This window comes from Muscardinus avellanarius (genome assembly GCF_963383645.1).
Source record: "Muscardinus avellanarius genome assembly, chromosome: 3".
NCBI classification, from domain to species: Eukaryota; Metazoa; Chordata; class Mammalia; order Rodentia; family Gliridae; genus Muscardinus; species Muscardinus avellanarius.
The window spans coordinates 138,446,853-138,463,665 of record NC_137788.1 but is presented as its reverse complement, the minus strand read 5'-3'; the positions used below and the strand labels follow the sequence as shown (position 1 = coordinate 138,463,665).

At 42.8% G+C, this 16,813-nt stretch overlaps 1 protein-coding gene across 4 annotated transcripts in view; it reads left to right on the top strand.

Annotated features, from left to right (window-relative positions):
• Nucleotides 1-16,813, top strand: part of NPTN (neuroplastin) — a gene marked incomplete at both ends in the record, with an annotated part of 64,654 nt that overhangs the window by 28,539 nt on the left and 19,302 nt on the right. For 2 of the 4 annotated variants that reach the window (XM_080693441.1, XM_080693440.1), the window contains 2 exons: nucleotides 6,147-6,494; nucleotides 11,589-11,760. In XM_080693441.1, coding sequence (XP_080549567.1) covers nucleotides 6,147-6,494; nucleotides 11,589-11,760 — 520 coding nt within the window. The remainder of the gene's footprint in view (nucleotides 1-6,146; nucleotides 6,495-11,588; nucleotides 11,761-16,813) is intronic. The other 2 variants (XM_080693443.1, XM_080693442.1) reach the window with 1 other exon arrangement.

Sequence of the window (16,813 nt, the reverse complement as noted above, 5' to 3'; positions counted from 1 at the left end):
TTGTTTATTGTATTTGGATTTTCTACATTGTTCATGCTATCGCAGGTTTAGTAGCTTGTAACTTTTATAATGTTTACTAAGCTCTTGAGTCCACACATATGTTAGCACTCCACTAATTCTAGTTTACTCTACTGATAGGGAATGAAGAATTCCTTTTCATTGTCTTCTGAAATTAATATTTTCACTTGGTTCTCATTGTACTTGAAAGGTGGAGGTTAATATTCTTGTTGTTTCTTTGATGTTAGATTCCAAGTTAAACTCAGCTTTGGATGTGAAGGCCTGCTTCCCAGCCTGTTCCAGAGCAATGCTGCTGCTCATGGCTTGTTTAGTATTTATTTCTATGGAGACATATAATAATAGGTAACATTATCAAATGCTTATTATGTACCAGGAACCGTTTTAAGCTATGTTATCATATGTAATCCCCTACGTTGTAAGGTAGTTGCTATGTTTAGCCTCATTTTACAGATGAGGGAGGTTAGGTCACTTGTCTGAGGGCATACAGTTAGTGCCAAAGCCTCAGGTGAACCCAGGCAATCTGATTTTAGAGTTTGAGTCTTTTAATCACTGTACCATACAGTCCCTCTTGGCACCAAATAGATTTCTCTATTTCTGCAAAGCTGAAGGCTAGTTAATATAGGCCAACAAGAATCCTCTAGCCATTTTGGCTGGCATAATTTCAGACTAAAGGTGGGCCCTGGTTGAGGAGTTAGTTATGGGATGGCCTTAATTTCCAAACTTCCATTCTATTTGCCTGATCAAGGTAGCTGTGAAAGGAGCAGTTTGAATTTGAAAAATGGCTGCCGTCTTCATTTACCTAGAGGTCAGACTGACCCATGAAATCACCCATTTACCTTCTCATGCTCCGGAGAATGCGTTTACTCCATTTTCATCCGTTCCCAGGGCCTAGGCCTGTCGTAACCGTGGTTGGTACACACAGAATAAGTGCGTCCAGGCTTCTGACCTGCCTTTGGTGTTGAGGAATAGTGATAAAAGATGTGTTTCCTAGTTAATAAGGACAGGCTGGTGTACAGTGTACTTTAGGCTCAAGTCTGCAACGGCCTTACAGTAGTTACTGGTCCTTCAGACAGGTTTGAAACACTCAGTTCCTGTAGCCACATTTAGATGGCAGTGGGTCTTGCTCAGCTTTTTTGAGGTAGATTATTTGAGCATGCATGTGTAAATGAGAGAGAAAGAAGTGCCCGTGTGTCCCTGATTGTCATTTCCTCTTTGTTGTGAAGGAGAGAACAGCGTGAGCCACCCACAAGGAATTAGTGTTAGAGGGGACTTGAAGCGAACAGCTATTAAAAAAAGACAAAAGTAGGCAAGATTTAAAGGCTTTGGCAGTAGGCATAGGGAGAGAAGCCAGCCTTGCTACCTGCTCTGTGGTTGCCTTGGAGGTAATTGAAAATTCTGGATGTTCCTTCTTGCATAGGGCTAGGCTTTTTTTTTTTTTTTTTTTTTTTTGCGTTCTTGGGGCATATGTAAACACAGTTTTCTTGGGATTGGGCTCAACTTTCTCTTCTGTGTTCTCTTTTCCTTCTCACCCTCTGCTACATATCTACACATTCATTTTTCTTGCCAGAGAGTTCCTCCTTTTCTCTGGTTGCTAGCCCCAGCTGTCATCTATGCTTCCCATCCCCCAACCTCAGTTATGCAATTTTACTTTATGCTCTTCTGGTTTTGCTGCCTCCATTTTTAATGCCGTGCCTGCTTCCCACTCCCAACACCAGCTTCTAGTCCCTCTCTCCACCAAAGCCCATAGCACCGTTCAGCTCCTCTCTTAATGCTATGGAGCTGACGCACTGATGCTAACACTTTCTTAAAACTGTTTGCCATCTGAGTCCAGTTACTTAAGGCAGTGGGTAGAGATGATAGCTGGGAAAGGGGTATGTGGGGAGAAGTTATTCTAAACTTTAGGGTTTCCCCAAAATACTTGTTGAGCCTCGACGTGGAATTCAAACAGATTTTCTCTGCTGATCTCCCAGCTTTGGGCAGTTGTGTGCTTCCATGTTAGGGGACATATTTGTTTGAAAGCCTTTGGTAACGAGAGGCAGGGCAGTGAGTCAGGTCTGAGTTGCTTACTGCCTGCTGCTTCTGAGAGCTGGCTCTTCTCCTGACTTGGAGCTAATTTTGGATGGATAATGAGCTGGATGGTTGCTAATAACTTTCCCTTGATAATTGTGATTTCACAGTACCATTTAGAGAGGGTTTTTTTTTCCCCTTCCTCCTGCTGTTTATAGGAAAAATAGCTCTTTTTGATGGGTGTTCAGCTATTAAGGAATCCCCTAGGTGGTTTGTGTAGCGGTAGTACAGTTGGAAGGAACCCTAGACTGAGACTTGAAGACTTACTGTCCAGCTGCAGTCAAGATTCGCCACCTGAGTGATTCAGGGCAGGTCCTGGACCTACTCTGCCTCCGCCAGGGAACCTTAGAGAACTGTGTGAATGAAGTGAATGTACGGCAACATTCACAAACTGTAGAGTCTCGTAAAACTTTCAGATCTGCCATTTATTGTTTTGGTCTTTGACCCTAAAACCAGAGAAATACATTTAATGTGTTTTAAGTCCTTTTGTCCTCTGAAGCCAACCTTCGTAAAGACAGGGCATTGGATCATTAAAGCTAGGGGCGGTCTTCCTCAGAATCATCTTTTCTTTTGTTTTCTGACTGTTCACCCATCCCTCCCTAGTTGCTGTAGGAGCTCTTTGAACAGTGCTCCCCTCTCATGGTCCTTTGGTGAGATTATAATTTTAAGGAGTTAGTGATCAGTGTGCTGCACCTTTCAGTAAAGGAATCCTAGTTTTTGCAGTTAGGACAAAGCGTATCTTTAACTTTTTTTTTTTTTTTTTTTTTTTTTTTTGTGGTACTGGGGTTCCTGGAAGCCCTTCTACCTCCGGGCTACACTCCCAGACCTATTTTTTACATTTTTATTTGGAAACAGGGTCTCCTAAGCCAGCGTGCGCGGCTGGCTTCGAACCTGCGCGATCCTCCTGTCTCTGCCTCCCAAGCGTGGGGATTACAAGCGTGCGCCACCACGCCCGGCAAGTATCTTTAACTTTTAAGTTGACCACAAAAACCTTTCCAGCTTTGTAAGACATGTTGACTGCAGTTGTGGAAAGTGTTAAGAGACCATGCTTTGGCTTTGGACACATCTGGGTTCTGGGCTGGATTCTCATTATTTGTGACTATGGGCAAAATACTTTTTTGGATCTTAGTTTCCGTGGGGATTATAATGGCACCTATCTTAAAGCAGTTTAAGGCTACTGAATATAGAGTGCTTAGTATATTACCTAATATATAACAACATATTTAGAAAATGCTACTGTTAATATATGTCTCATAATAAGTAATCGTAATAATGGCTTTTGAAGAGAGGACAGAGATGTACATTGTCAGTGTTTTAAGGGAATTTTAAGCCTGTTTTAAAGTAAGTTTTGTTTAAATATGTGTCATATAGCTTACCAATTCAAAGGACAGTTTTGAATTGGTCTTGTTATCATCAATACAAATAGGGGATTGAACTGCATCAGGTCAGCATTTCTTCCTTCTTAACAGGAAGTCTTGCCAGGCGTGGTGGTGCATGCCTGTACTTGGGAGGCTGACATGGGATGATCACAGGTTTGAGGACAGCCTCTGCAACTTAGCAAGATGTGTCTTAAAAATAAAAAAGTTAAAAGGACTGGGGGTACCACAATAGATCGTAGTCAAGTACCACAATAGGTTGGTGGGTGGGTGGACAGAGTCTTGCTTAGGGCGGCATGGTCACGCTGAGTGACTTGCTTCGTTTTGTGTGGTGGAAATCACACTTGCGCTCTTTCTCAGCTGCCTCTGAATTGTGAGTATTAGGAGTTGAGATTAATGCTGCAGTTGGGTGGGTTCTGAACATGTCTTAGGTTAGCATGGTCAACAAGTTGGTGAACATGCTTAAGTGCAAACCTGTTTGAAGTGAAATTCAGAAGGAGGAAGAAATACAAGATAAATTCACTAGTAGAGTTCTAGGGCATAATCAACTGCTTACTTAGAGCATCTGAGGATATAAGCTTCCCAGGTCACGGAGAATGTGAGAACAAAAACATTTGTGATTTCTACTTAATGGCCAAGAATATGATTTAAACAGAGTAATGCTCTTTACTGTATTCCAGGGGTTTACTGATAGCCAGTTTCCTCTGCTGATTTAATAATAAAATGAATGAAAGCAGGTTCCTTTGCCTCTTTTCATGTTTGTCGACATTGACTTTGATAGCTGAGCAGGTGGCAGTTTTGTGGGACTGATGGAGACATGGCTCCTTGGATGCTACTTTATCTGGCAGCCAGCGTCAGCTCTTCATACAGGGCCCTCCTTTCTGGAATTCTAAAACCTCTGTGTCTGAAAGTGACATCTGTTTGGCTGCTTGGGGCCTTTGTTAGTTTCTTATAGGGAATGAGTGCTAGATCTGAAGCAGTAGTTTAGAATAGCATATTCAAGGCAGAACATTTAATCTAAGCCTGTAATTACAGTATTTCTGTATTCTCCAGATTCTGGAAATTTCAGAAATTGAAAGACTAGTATGCATTTGAAATTCTTGACCTCTATTTGAGTAAGCATAGTGTTTCCCTTAGCATTCTTAGATAATGGGGTGGGGTTTATCTACAAAGGCAAATACTGCTATGGATATAAGCAGAAGTTTCCCACTTAGTAACCTCCATTTTCAGTTAGCCCCCTTACATCTTTGGCTTCTGGACTGTAGGGAAAACGGTTCCATTTTATTCTTTCTCTCTGGAATGTTCTTAGTCTAATATATGCTGTTCCTGACCCCACTGTCTGCTCACTGCAGAGGGGCTGACTTAGCTCATGACCCTGGCCTTCCAAGGGGGGTGCCACGCCACCCGAAATGCCCTCTCTCAGTTCTTGCTCTGTACCTTAGGACACTGTCTGAATCGGCAGGAGTGCTGAATGAACCTTAGGCAGAGTGAATGGGCGAGAGAGAATACACACTGTGATTTCTTTTCCTGTGGATCCAACACCCAAGTTTTTAAAATAAGCCTGGATTATTGGTTATTATCATTATTTTATTCAATCATTGCCACCTTGTTTTAAGAAAATATAACCTCAAGCAAATTATGAGAGGTGCCTTGGTAGTATTGGTTGAGGCCTGGCCTTCACCTTAGAATTTAGTTTAGCTTATTAGTGTACATTTCTCATTCTTTTTGAACTGGCCACTAGAAGCCAGGCAACTAAACTATGTGGAGGGAGCCTATCAGGAAGCATGGTTACTTTTCATGAGATTTTTCTATTTGTATGAAATTTTTCTATATGTATGAACTTAGGGATGTTGGAGGGCATAGTTCCTCCTTCACCAGCAATGAATTGGGTTGCGATTACTGCTGGTTCTGTTCCTGTGCTGACCCCAAGAGGAATTCTTATTCTGACATGAAGCACACGCTGTCCTGTTCACCTGTGCCTCTTGAGTCTGCATTCTGTGACTGGGCTGCCTAGTCACAGAAAACTGGACTTTTGGCCAGAGGCTCAGGAAAGAATAGGAGGTGGGGGAAGTGAAATGTCACTTCAGGATAGGATCCTGCATGAGAAAAATGTGCTACCTTTCAGCTGAAATTTGGACTCAGAATCCCAAGAAAAGGTACCAATAAGTCAAGTAAATACTTCTTGCTGAGTCTTAGAAAAGACGTTGCATCTCTAATGAAATGCTTACCCATCCAAAAGAGAGATCCTGACTTGGCGTATAAACCTGCTGCCACTTCTGGTTACCTTTCATCACTTGTGTGAGTTTGAAAAGGTAATGGTTTGTGCTCTAAGGAAAAAGGCTCTTCCCGGAGACTGGAGGCTTCTCATTCCCACCAGCTGGGCCCATTGCTAAAGTGCTTTCCAATGGGCTTGCTTCTGCCTGACCAGCACCTGGGCTGCCCCAGCTTGTAATGCCCTGCCTTTGCTTCATGAGCTTCCCAGGATGGTTCTTCTTCTGAAAGCTTGTATGAATTGCTATTACTGTCTCTTTATAGTTTAAAAATGAATCCTTTCTTTTTTTGTTCTTTGCAACTCATTTGCTTTCTTTTCTTTTCTTTTCTTTAAATTACTATTAACACCTGTTGATTCTTTTTTTTTTTTTTCTGGTTGGCCTGTCACTGCATTCCTGCTCCCCCTCCCTCTAGCTGGGTTTGTCAAGTCGCCCATGTCAGAAACTAAGCTCACGGGGGACGCCTTTGAGCTGTACTGTGACGTGGTCGGGAGCCCCACGCCAGAGATCCAGTGGTGGTACGCAGAAGTCAACCGGGCAGAGTCTTTCAGACAGCTGTGGGACGGTGCTCGGAAGCGCCGTGTCACCGTAAACACCGCCTACGGGTCAAACGGCGTGAGTGTGCTGAGAATAACCCGGCTCACCTTGGAGGACTCTGGGACTTACGAGTGCAGGGCCAGCAACGACCCCAAGAGGAATGACTTGAGGCAAAACCCCTCCATAACATGGATTCGAGCCCAGGCCACCATAAGCGTCCTTCAGAGTGAGTCCAGCACCCTACAGTAGTAGTACTGTAGTCATTAGAGGTGGCCCACTGACCCTCCCTTCTGCTTCCTTTCCCTCTTCCCCAGTACGAGCGCTCACCCCATCCCTTGTCTTTGTTTTTTCAAACCCACGACCCTTCTGACTGTAGTGTATAAAAACATCTGTGGCACCTTTCTTTTCTTCTTTGCCGTCCTCTCTGCCTCCCTCATCCCCCAACCCTCTCTGTGTCTTTCTCCTCAGGAACAAAGAACTTGAGGAAATCCGTGACTGTCCAAAATCATCTGCGTTGGGGAGAGGTGGGAGGGAGAGCGGGGGAGATGAAAATTATTTTTTAAACACAAAACCAAGCAGTCAAATGAGGGTAGTGTTGAAATTGTTTTTTCCCCTCCCCTTGAATTTTGTAATAGGTTTCCTGCTCTCCTTTTGCTGACTTCTTCTCTGGTGCCTTTTATTTTTGTTTCTCTCCCCAATCTAACTACTTTTTATTTCTTCTGTTCATCTGTTTGAAGCTCTCTGAGTAGCTGCCTTTACCTGCATGGTTTTTTGAGTTTGTGTCTGCCCAGCCTCTTCCCTCACTGTGCCTTGTGTCATCTTGTTCTGTGATGGGAATGTTGCCATGGGTGCAGTGTGGTGGTGTGTTTTGACTGTTGGGTGGCATGTAAGCTCAGGTATTTCCATAGTTCCAGCTCTTTTTCTTTTCTAAAGCAGTGGCATGTGCTTCTCTGACAGCAAACCTCCACTGCAGCAGTACACCTCTTACTGGGCCTGTTCAATCTCCTTTTTTTTCCCTTAGCAGCAGCCTGAGAGTCCCTCCTTGCCTTGCCCTTAGGAGGTAGGCAACACAGAGCTGCAAAGTAAAAACTTTAAAGCTCCAGCGTATTGTCTTGAAATGAGTCGCATCTCATTTCTGTCCACAGACAGACTTTGGCAACTGTTGGCACAGCGCTCCTCATCTCAGGAAGGCAACCCCAGAAATAGCCTGGAAACTGTTCACACTGGCCTTTTCTTTCTGTCTTGAAAAAAGAGGAAACTAAATCTCAATCCTGTTCCTCTGAGTGATGGAGTTACCTGAATAGTTGGGTCAGAATCCTCTCCTCGTTTATGGTAGAGGTACAAGAGAGGCATTGACACTGTAGCTTTTGTGGCCACTTCTCTTTCTGGAAGGTAATTTACTTTGTATTGTATGAAGGAGGGAGAAGCCACCACAGAACTATTGCTTCTGATGAGAACCAGCCCCACTTCAGATCTGGTTATAATTGAGGGTACATTTTCTATTAAATGGAAGAAAGATCCTTTGGGTTTTCACATTATTTCCAAAGGTTTGGTGAGCAACCTGTAGCTACCTTTAGTTTAAAGAGCTGACTGATTGAGATAGAGTGAGTAAAAATAGTAAGGAACTAAAAATAGTAAAGTACTATTTTTATGAGGAATTTGATAATAACACAGGAAGTAATATGACATGGGCCCTGAATCTATATACTTATATGGAAAATAGCAAATTGGTGTCTGTTCTTTGTAGCGACTTAGAAGACTTCTACTTAAAAATAAATGAATAGATAAATGCATGAATGGATGCATGCCTTAGAGAAGAGGCAGGGAGGCTGCTGCAGCTGGTAGCGTTGAATCAGAGAACCTGCTTCTGTAAGGGGAAAAGAAAACCTTGTCTGTGTGAAAATGGGGAACATTAATCCAGTGATTTTTCTTTTCTTTTACCAATTTTTCCTTGCACGCCTCCTTTTCCTGCCCCCTTGCTCCTTTCCTTATAAAAGCAGAATTACCCAAATGGCCACGAAAAGTCTGCAGAAGTTTATAGGCGTGGACTGGGCATTTGGTAGTTGTACTCCAAGAGCCTGACCAGATTTCATAACTTTGTAGCCAGGCCTGGGGGCTAAGTAAAAGATGTGGCCCTGGCACCTACCCATCCATCCCAAGAATACACAGCATTCCCCCACTTACTTGGAAACAGGCTTCCTGACTTAGCACGTAGTTGAGCCAAATCGTGGCTAGTCACTCACTCCCTAGATTTCTCCATCAGTCGCTTAACACAAACTATTTCTGAGAGCCAGGCTATTGGGGTTTTTTTTTTTCTTCTTTTCTTTCTAAACACCCCGATCGGATTGTTTTATGATCTCAGGCATCCCAGAAGAAGTTGCCTCTATGGAGAGGTTGAAATAGTCTAAGAATAACCTCCTGGCATTCCTTTTCCCAAAGCTCTAGAAGTAATGTAAGGCAGGAAGAGAAGCCCAGTTTTTATGGTGTCTCTGTGGCCCTAGCATATTCTTTACATATGCTGATGGCTAGGGCAAGGGGCTCCTACCCATCTGCCACTAAAATGGAGTCAGCGGCAGATACAAATGTTTGAGCTTCATATATTCATCTCTCTTGGACTTTGACTGGGCAGCTCTCAGCCATAGAAATAAAAGCCCCACCTTTATCCTGGTGCATACCGCAGATGTGGCATCATGGCCAAGGAGCTTGGTCTAGCAGTGGTTTCCACAAACAGCAATCACAGGAGGCAGGTTACCCTACCCACAACCCTCCTATGGTGCAGAATTATATACAAATCTATTTAAATTACCCAGTTACTCCCAGCTGACTCTCTCCTGGATCTTTAATACTTATGGGAAAAAGTGCTTTCCTTTGCCTTACAAGAGTCTTGGCAGAAAGTCTACCAGATTGCTTTCATCAACTTCTTAATCTCCCTGAGCTGCAGTGGTCAATTTGCATCGCCACAGGTAAGAGTAGCATTTACTTTGGCCTCCTTGTATTTAAACATCTGGAAACTCTTGGCCTCATTCTCAGAGTTCACCCTTTCTCAGTGCAATCTGAGAGGAAGAACCAGGAGAGTCCCAAGCGGGGCAGAAAATGAAATTGGATATGAAAATTCAGTAATAACCTAAAAGTGTGTTTGGGTTTCAATGTTGCCTTGATATTTTTAATTTCTCTTCTGTGGAGTACTGATTCTATCTTTTTCTCTTTTGTTTTTGCTTGATTTTGATTTTTCTTAGAATTGTGATGCTTTTTGCTGATGGTGTGTGTGCGCCCTTCCATTGCAGGGTTTGCAGCCGTTCTGCTCGACTTCTTAAGGCCCAGGGATTTGGCTTCTGTCCAGTGTGTCTTGGAAACCATGGGACACCACTGCGCTGACGTGTTCACATACATCTGCTTTTGTCTTAGTGGCTGCTATGCCTCCATTATCTGTACATAGATACTCTGTTTGATGTTACTGATAAGGACCAGTGTTGACTGGAAGATAACCACTATTCTTTTGCCGGAATTGGAAGTAGTTAGAACCAACTTGTTAATTGAGAAAACTTAAAGATTGGCTTTATCACACGGTTCTTTGAAGATACAAACTGTAGTCAGGAATGTTAACATTGGTTAGGAGGTCCTTAAGGCATTATAAGTTTTAAGTATCCCATGGCATTTCTGCCTTCTTCCCTTCTCTTAACAACAAACAAAATGTTTCCAGTAGAAGGAGACAGTTCTAAGAGAGCTACACTGCATAAAATAGTGCTGGGAGCTGAGATACAGTCATGAAATAGTCAGATACAGGAACATGGAAAGTTAGTTGCGAGTTTCTAAAAAAGAATCTAGGAACAAGTAGAAGAGTGAATACCACTTGTGGATGGGAAAAGATGGTTAGTTTAGACATTACCTGAAATGTTCTACCAAGAGCAGCAAAAGAACCAAGCCTGGGAAAAGATGAAAGGCAACAGTGGCTTCTAAAGACAAGTAACGTAGAGACTCAGACTTTAATAGTAGAGACTCAGACTTTAATAGAGCAACGGAGATTTCAAGGTGCTTTAAAAATAAACTTTCCGAGAATGATACAGTATGACTTATTTTTTCTGTTCAATGTATTATAGTATTTAATGCATTTAGGTTATTTTTGTAGGTAAACTGGTGACCTCAGGTTCTCTAAGCCCAGGTTAGAACCAGAAAGTGAAGTATACCTTGCCTTAGAGTGGAAGGTGGTAATCATTGAATGTTTTGCGGATGGTGGGCAGGGATAGAGATCCAATAAGATGTGTTTTCTAGGCCCAGTTTTGCCACTAATAATGAGTATTGCCTTGTCATTTTTTTCTTTCTTTTCTTTTTTCTTTTTTTTTTAAGTTCTTAGGGATAGCCAGGTGTGGTGGTGCATGCCTATAATCCCAGAACTTGGGAGGCTGAGACGAGGATTGCAGGTTCGCAGCCAGCCTCGGTAACTTAGCAAGACCATTTCAAAATAAAAAAATAGAATAGGCTGGGGTTGTAGCTCAGAGGTAGAATGCCCCTGGGTTCAATCCCCAGTATGAATACAAAAAGAGAGAGCGAGGGAGAGTAAACTCTTGGGGCCTTGTATCTCTAAAATTCTAGGAGCCAATATAACAAGACATTATTATACTCTAGTATAATTAAATTATCTTGAAATGGAATGTGTTTTAAAGTGCAGTTCTCAACTGTTTAGGAATTCATATGCGCTGGAGAGAAAAACTAATTATTCCTTAAGGATTTTTCCTCTCCAAAGTTGAGAAAATTCAAGAGACTTTAAATAGGAAGTTTTCTTTTAGGAGCTATACTTTTTCTGCTTAAATAATGGCCATGGCTGGTTTGCCATAGGTTTAACATAATTTAAATGTTACCTGTATTATACCTGTATTGTATAATTATACTTTACTGCTGTTCCAAGGCCCAGTAACTCCATAGGGAATTGATTAGTTTTATAAATGGTGTTACTTTTGTCTTCAGAACTGCAAGGTGAAGCCTGATTCTCTAATGAAGCTGAATTGGTTGGTGATTCTTACATCATAAAAGGTGGTATTCAAAACCTTAAGTGGATGTTGCTAGTACAAGCACTCGGAATACTCCCATTCATTCACATCTAGGCCAGCTGGTCTTCAGGCTTTGTCTGCGCTAGTGGTCATTTGCTTATAATCATTGTTTTTCCTTTTGACTTCCTCCAAAGTGGTAAAGTGAAAGTCCTCATGTGGTCCTGTCTGCCTTCCCTTTTCTTCTAATCGCCCCCTCGTGCCCCACCCAACTCTCAGGCCAGGGCTGCAGACACTGGGAAGCTGTGGCCCTCTGTCATTGTGCACTCTTCTTACAGAGCCAAGGATTGTCACCAGCGAAGAAGTCATAATTCGAGAGAGCCCTGCCCTCCCTGTCACCTTGCAGTGTAACCTCACCTCCAGCTCTCATACCCTCACATACAGCTACTGGACAAAGAATGGGGTAGAACTGAGTGCTACTCGTAAGAATGCCAGCAACATGGAATACAGGTGAGACGGGCCAGCCTTACCTGGGGACATAGGAGGGGGTGTGGCTGAGCTCGCTTGATGTTCATAATTTATAATCACTAGGGGTTCACGGATATATGCTTTTTTTTTTTTGGTGGTGGTACTGGGGTTCCTGGAAACCCTTCTACCTCCGGGCTACACTCCCAGACCTATTTTATATTTTTATTTGGAAACAGGGTCTCTTGAGCCAGCGAGGCTGGCTTCGAACCTGCGTCATCCTCCTATCTCCGCCTCCCAAGCATGGGGATTACAAGTGTGCGCCACCACGCCCAGTGATATATGCTTTTTAAAAAATGTATTGCCTACTCTTTATTACAGTGAGTTGAACTGTTTACTGAACTGATCTGTAATAACATTTTTTCCATGTTTCTCTACAGTCCTTTTTATCATTGCAGTTAAAGCCTTATTAGGAGTTTACATACATACGTTGAAAAGATGAGTCTAAGAATGTTACTTAACAAATTCATCACGAACTTTTCTTTTTTTTTTGGTGGTACTGGGGGTGGAACTCAGAGGCTTTCTACCTCCGGGCTATACTCCCAGACCTTTTTTATATTTTATTTGGAAACAGGGTCTCACTAAGTTGCTGAGAGCCTCACTAAGCAGCTGAGGCTGGCCTCGAACTGTGTGATCCTCCTGACTCAGCCTCCCAAGTGCGGGATTACAAGTGTGCACCACCACGCCCGGCTACAAACTTTTCTGTTTCAGTGAATTGAACTGTTTACTAAACTATAAACCTTGATACGAGATATATTTTGTCCTTTCCTGGCTAGTCTCGTCCAATATTCTGAGGCAAGACACAGTAATCTGTAAGAGATTCTCAAATGATTCTAGTGAGTGGCCAGGTTTGAGAGCCAAAAGTGATGCCCTCACTATGACAACAGGGAAACAGCAAGGAGGAGTGATGTCAGTGTTCAGGGTAACAGTGCTTGTCAGTAGTAGAGTTACAGTTAAAATGCAGCTCCCTTGACTTAGAATATTCTAGTGATTTGAGAAACCAGATTGAAGTTGGCTTTGAGTCTCTGTGTGTGTGTGTGTGTGTGTGTGTGAGAGAGAGAGAGAGAGACAGAGACAGAGACAGACAGACGGACGGACAGACGGATGGACGGACGAATGGACAGACAGACACTGAGACTGGAAATTAAACACGAGGGCAGTCTGCCTCTGAGCCATACCCCCAGCCCTATTTTTACTTTTTAATTTTTAAGTGAGGTCTCACTAATTTGCCGAGGAGGACCTCACTAAGTGGCTGTGAGACTTTCCTTGAATCTGCAGTCCTCCTGTACCAGCCTCCTGAGTACTGGGATTTCAGGTTGGCACCACCAAACCCAGCTAAATACCTGGGTTAATTTGGTGCTGGGAACTGAACCCAGGATGTTGCACATGCTGCTAGGTAAGTCCTCTGACACTGAGCTGCACCCCCAGCCCGGCTTTGAGCCTTTCAAGAACAAAACATTTCCCCAAGTGGTCTTTCCACTTGGGTAGATGTCCTAATGAATTGCCACTTTTTAGAAATGTTTAATATCATCATAACCTTATCAGGACCATCAGATACAGGGCTCTTTGGTGATCTGGAGTGATGATGATAGCTTGGAAATACCCTTTGAAGAAAAGAGGATATTTTCTGATCTCTGAGTTACCTGGCACCCAAAGATTTGGTGGTGGTTTTTGTTTTTTTTTTTTTTTTTTTTTAATCTAGAATGTCTGGCATTTCATCTCTCAGAATAGTTTATTCCTGGTTGGAAACTGATCTAGAACGGATTAGGTAAATGTGCCTGAAAGGTCAATACAGTATAAAGACCGAGCTCTGGAATGAGGCTGGGAAACCCTGTGTACCTTGCAGTAGCAAGAGCATTTTGCAGTATTTTGCAGCATTGAGATCTTTTCACATACCTTATTTAATTAAGCCACATAAATTGTAGATTCTCAGCCAGGCGTGGTGGCACACGCTTGTAATCCCAGCATCTGGGAGGCTGAGACAGGAGGGGGCTGCAGTTTTGCAGCCAGCCTCAGCTACGTAGTAAGGCCCTTTGCAACTCAGTGAGACCCTGTTTCAAAATAAAGAATAAAAAGTAGGGCTGGGGGTATGGCTTGGAGGTAGAATGCCCCTGGGTTCCATCCCCTAGTACCAATAAATAAATAAATAAATAAATTGTAGATTCTCTTCTTTTTTTCAGGTAAGGAAACACAAAGAACAATAACTCTTGCTTGCTTTTTAAGGCTAAATAATGTATTCAGTATGTTTCAGGGTCTTCTGACTTCCTAGAATTGTTTCTAGAATTCCCTCCCTGCTATACCATACCACTTAACTGGCAACGAACTCAACTCATCTCCACTGTAATTTTTTCTGATATAAAATAGAGGCCAGGGGTGGTGATACACACCTGTAATCCCAGTACATGGGAGGCTGAGAGAGAAGACTCCTAAGTTTGAGGATACCTACCTAGTGCGTCTAGTGAGTCTCAACAACCTAGTGAGACCCTGTTTCAAAATAAAAGTAAAAGGGGCTGGGGCGTAGCTCAGGGAGAATGCCCCTGTGTTCAGTCCCCAGTACCACAAAAAGAAAAAGAATGGGAAATAGAGCCTCAGCTATATCTTCATAATTTGGACAGTATCAGATGTTAGATGGAATGGAAGGTGTTTATCCTTGATCTCCATTAGTTTTAAAGATTTGTTTTTAAATTAATTAATTTATTTGGTGGTACTGGGGTTCCTGGAAGCCCTTCTACCTCTGGGCTACACTCCCAGACCTATTTTATACTTTTTAAAATTTGAAAACAGGGTCTCTTAAGCCAGCGCGATCCTCCTGTCTCCATCTCCCAAGCGCGGGGATTACAGGCGTGTGCCACCATGCCCGGCTGTCTTTTTAGTTTTGAAACAGGGTCTTACTGAGTTGCAAAGGGCCTTGCTACAGATTTTATTTTTATTTTCAAACAGAGTCTATCTATTTTGATGAGAGCCTCACCAAATTGCTGAGGCTGTTATTGAACCTGCGATCTTCCCGTCTCAGCCTCCCAGGTATTGAGATTGCAGGCAGGTGCCACCACTCACTCTTTTTCTTGGCTTATTTGAAGTTCTCTGGGCATGTTTCGCTTAGTTTTTAGGGATTCCACAACTCACTAAGTCAGTCATGGAAACAACTTCACAAGCTTCCTTCTACATAGCCTGCAGGGGACAGTTTCTTTTCTTTCTGCTTCTCTTTGACGTAGCATCTTGTCAAGTGGTCTGCCATTGACCCACCTCCCCAGCCTTCTCTATGCCACAGTTCCCTCCCAATAGCTAGTTTAAGAAAATGCTCTGGGGAGAGTGTGAACCCTAGTCATAGACTCAAGCTCGAGAGTCTTCTCAAGTATTTCCAAAGGAACTGAGAGTTTGTCTAATTCCTGAAGATACAGCTTCTTTTCTTCTCTCAAACTCTGGAATATTTGTTAAAGAGCAGTTGATTTTTGTCTTTCTTCCTATTGGGAATATTCTGATTTAAGATAAGGCTTTTTGTCAGATTGAAAAGATATTTTGACTGCTCCTCCCAGAATGTTAGGTTGCTTTGGATATGCTGAGACAGCCCTGAGATTGGTCTGTGCCTCTCTCCATCTGTAATCACCTAACATGCGATGCTGTTTTTGGATTGAACAGTAAGATGAATAAATTCAATGGTCCAGTCAGTGGAGTTTTTATTAGACATTAATTAGTGCATATATTGATTTAGGATTTTTATTAGGCATTAATTAGTGCAGTAAAAATTTGATCATCTCAAGTATATTTTCACCACTAAGTAAAGAGCAGAATTCATGTATGTATGTATGTATCTATGTCCATACTCTGCTATGTAGGGTATTGATTGTCTGTCCTCTGTGATTACTAACCAGCCTTTCTGCATGTGTCTGGTGTATTTGTGTAGGCTGGAGCACTCTGAGGCAGTGTGAAGTTCGCCCACAGTTCGCTCACCTGTGAGGCTGGGAGGGGGACTGCTCTGCTCCTCACGGTCCTTCCTGTCTTTCTGCTTAACTTGTCTGGGTCTGTACCCGGCTGTTCACTCTGAGTTTGTATTCATTCAACCACTCATTTATACTTTCATTTCCCTACTGTACTCTGAGTGGCAGGTGAGATACTAGGCATAGAATTGTGCACCAGCGGGACAGTGGCTATCTACAAATCCGGTCTGTTGGAAGAGTCCTAAAATTATACATTGTAGTAAGCACTGTGAAGAATCACAGGGTACGTGAGAGAGAACATTGGAAATTCAGATTAGAACTGTCAAGAAGTGATGTGTAAGCCTAAGCCAGACCTGATGGAAAAGGAGCTAAGGCTAGAGAAGAGTATTCTGTAGCAAGGAACATCTTGGTGAAGATTTTTGAGGTAGGAACAAGCTTGGTACTTTAAAAAACTGAAAAGAGCCTAGCAGAGCTGGAAAATGGCATTAGGATAAGGCTAGGGGAGGCAGACAGGCCAGATCATATTGGATCTTATGGTAAGGGCTTTTTTCTTTTTTTTTCTTTTCTTTCTTTCTTTCTTTCTTTCTTTCTTTCTTTCTTTTTTTTTTCTTTTTTTTGGCTGCATCCTTTTGATTAATGCTCTGTTGGCAGTTTTTTTTTTTTTTTAATTAAAAAAGAAAGGAAAAAGCCAGGTGTGGTGGCGCATGCTTGTAATCCCAGCATTCGGGAGGCTGAAACAGGAGGATCACGGTTCACAGACAGCCTCCGCTACTAGTGAGGCCCTCTGCAACTCGGAGACCCTGTTTGAAAATAAAGAATAAAATTAGGGCTGAGGGTGTCGCTTGGATGTAGAATGCCCCTGGGTCCCATCCCCAGTACCGCAAGAGAGAGAGAAGGGGGGGAGGGGGAGGGGGGAGGGAGAGGGAGAAGGAGAAGAGAGGGGGAGGGGGAGAGGAGAGAGGAGAGAGGAGAGGGGGAGGGAGAGGGAGAGACGGAGACTACCTGGGTATAATTAGTTGGACTTACTAAAAGGCATGATCTAAATAAGACGTTTAAGAAAGCTGGGAAAGGCTTGCTTTGTTGTGTCCCCTGCTCTCAGTTAT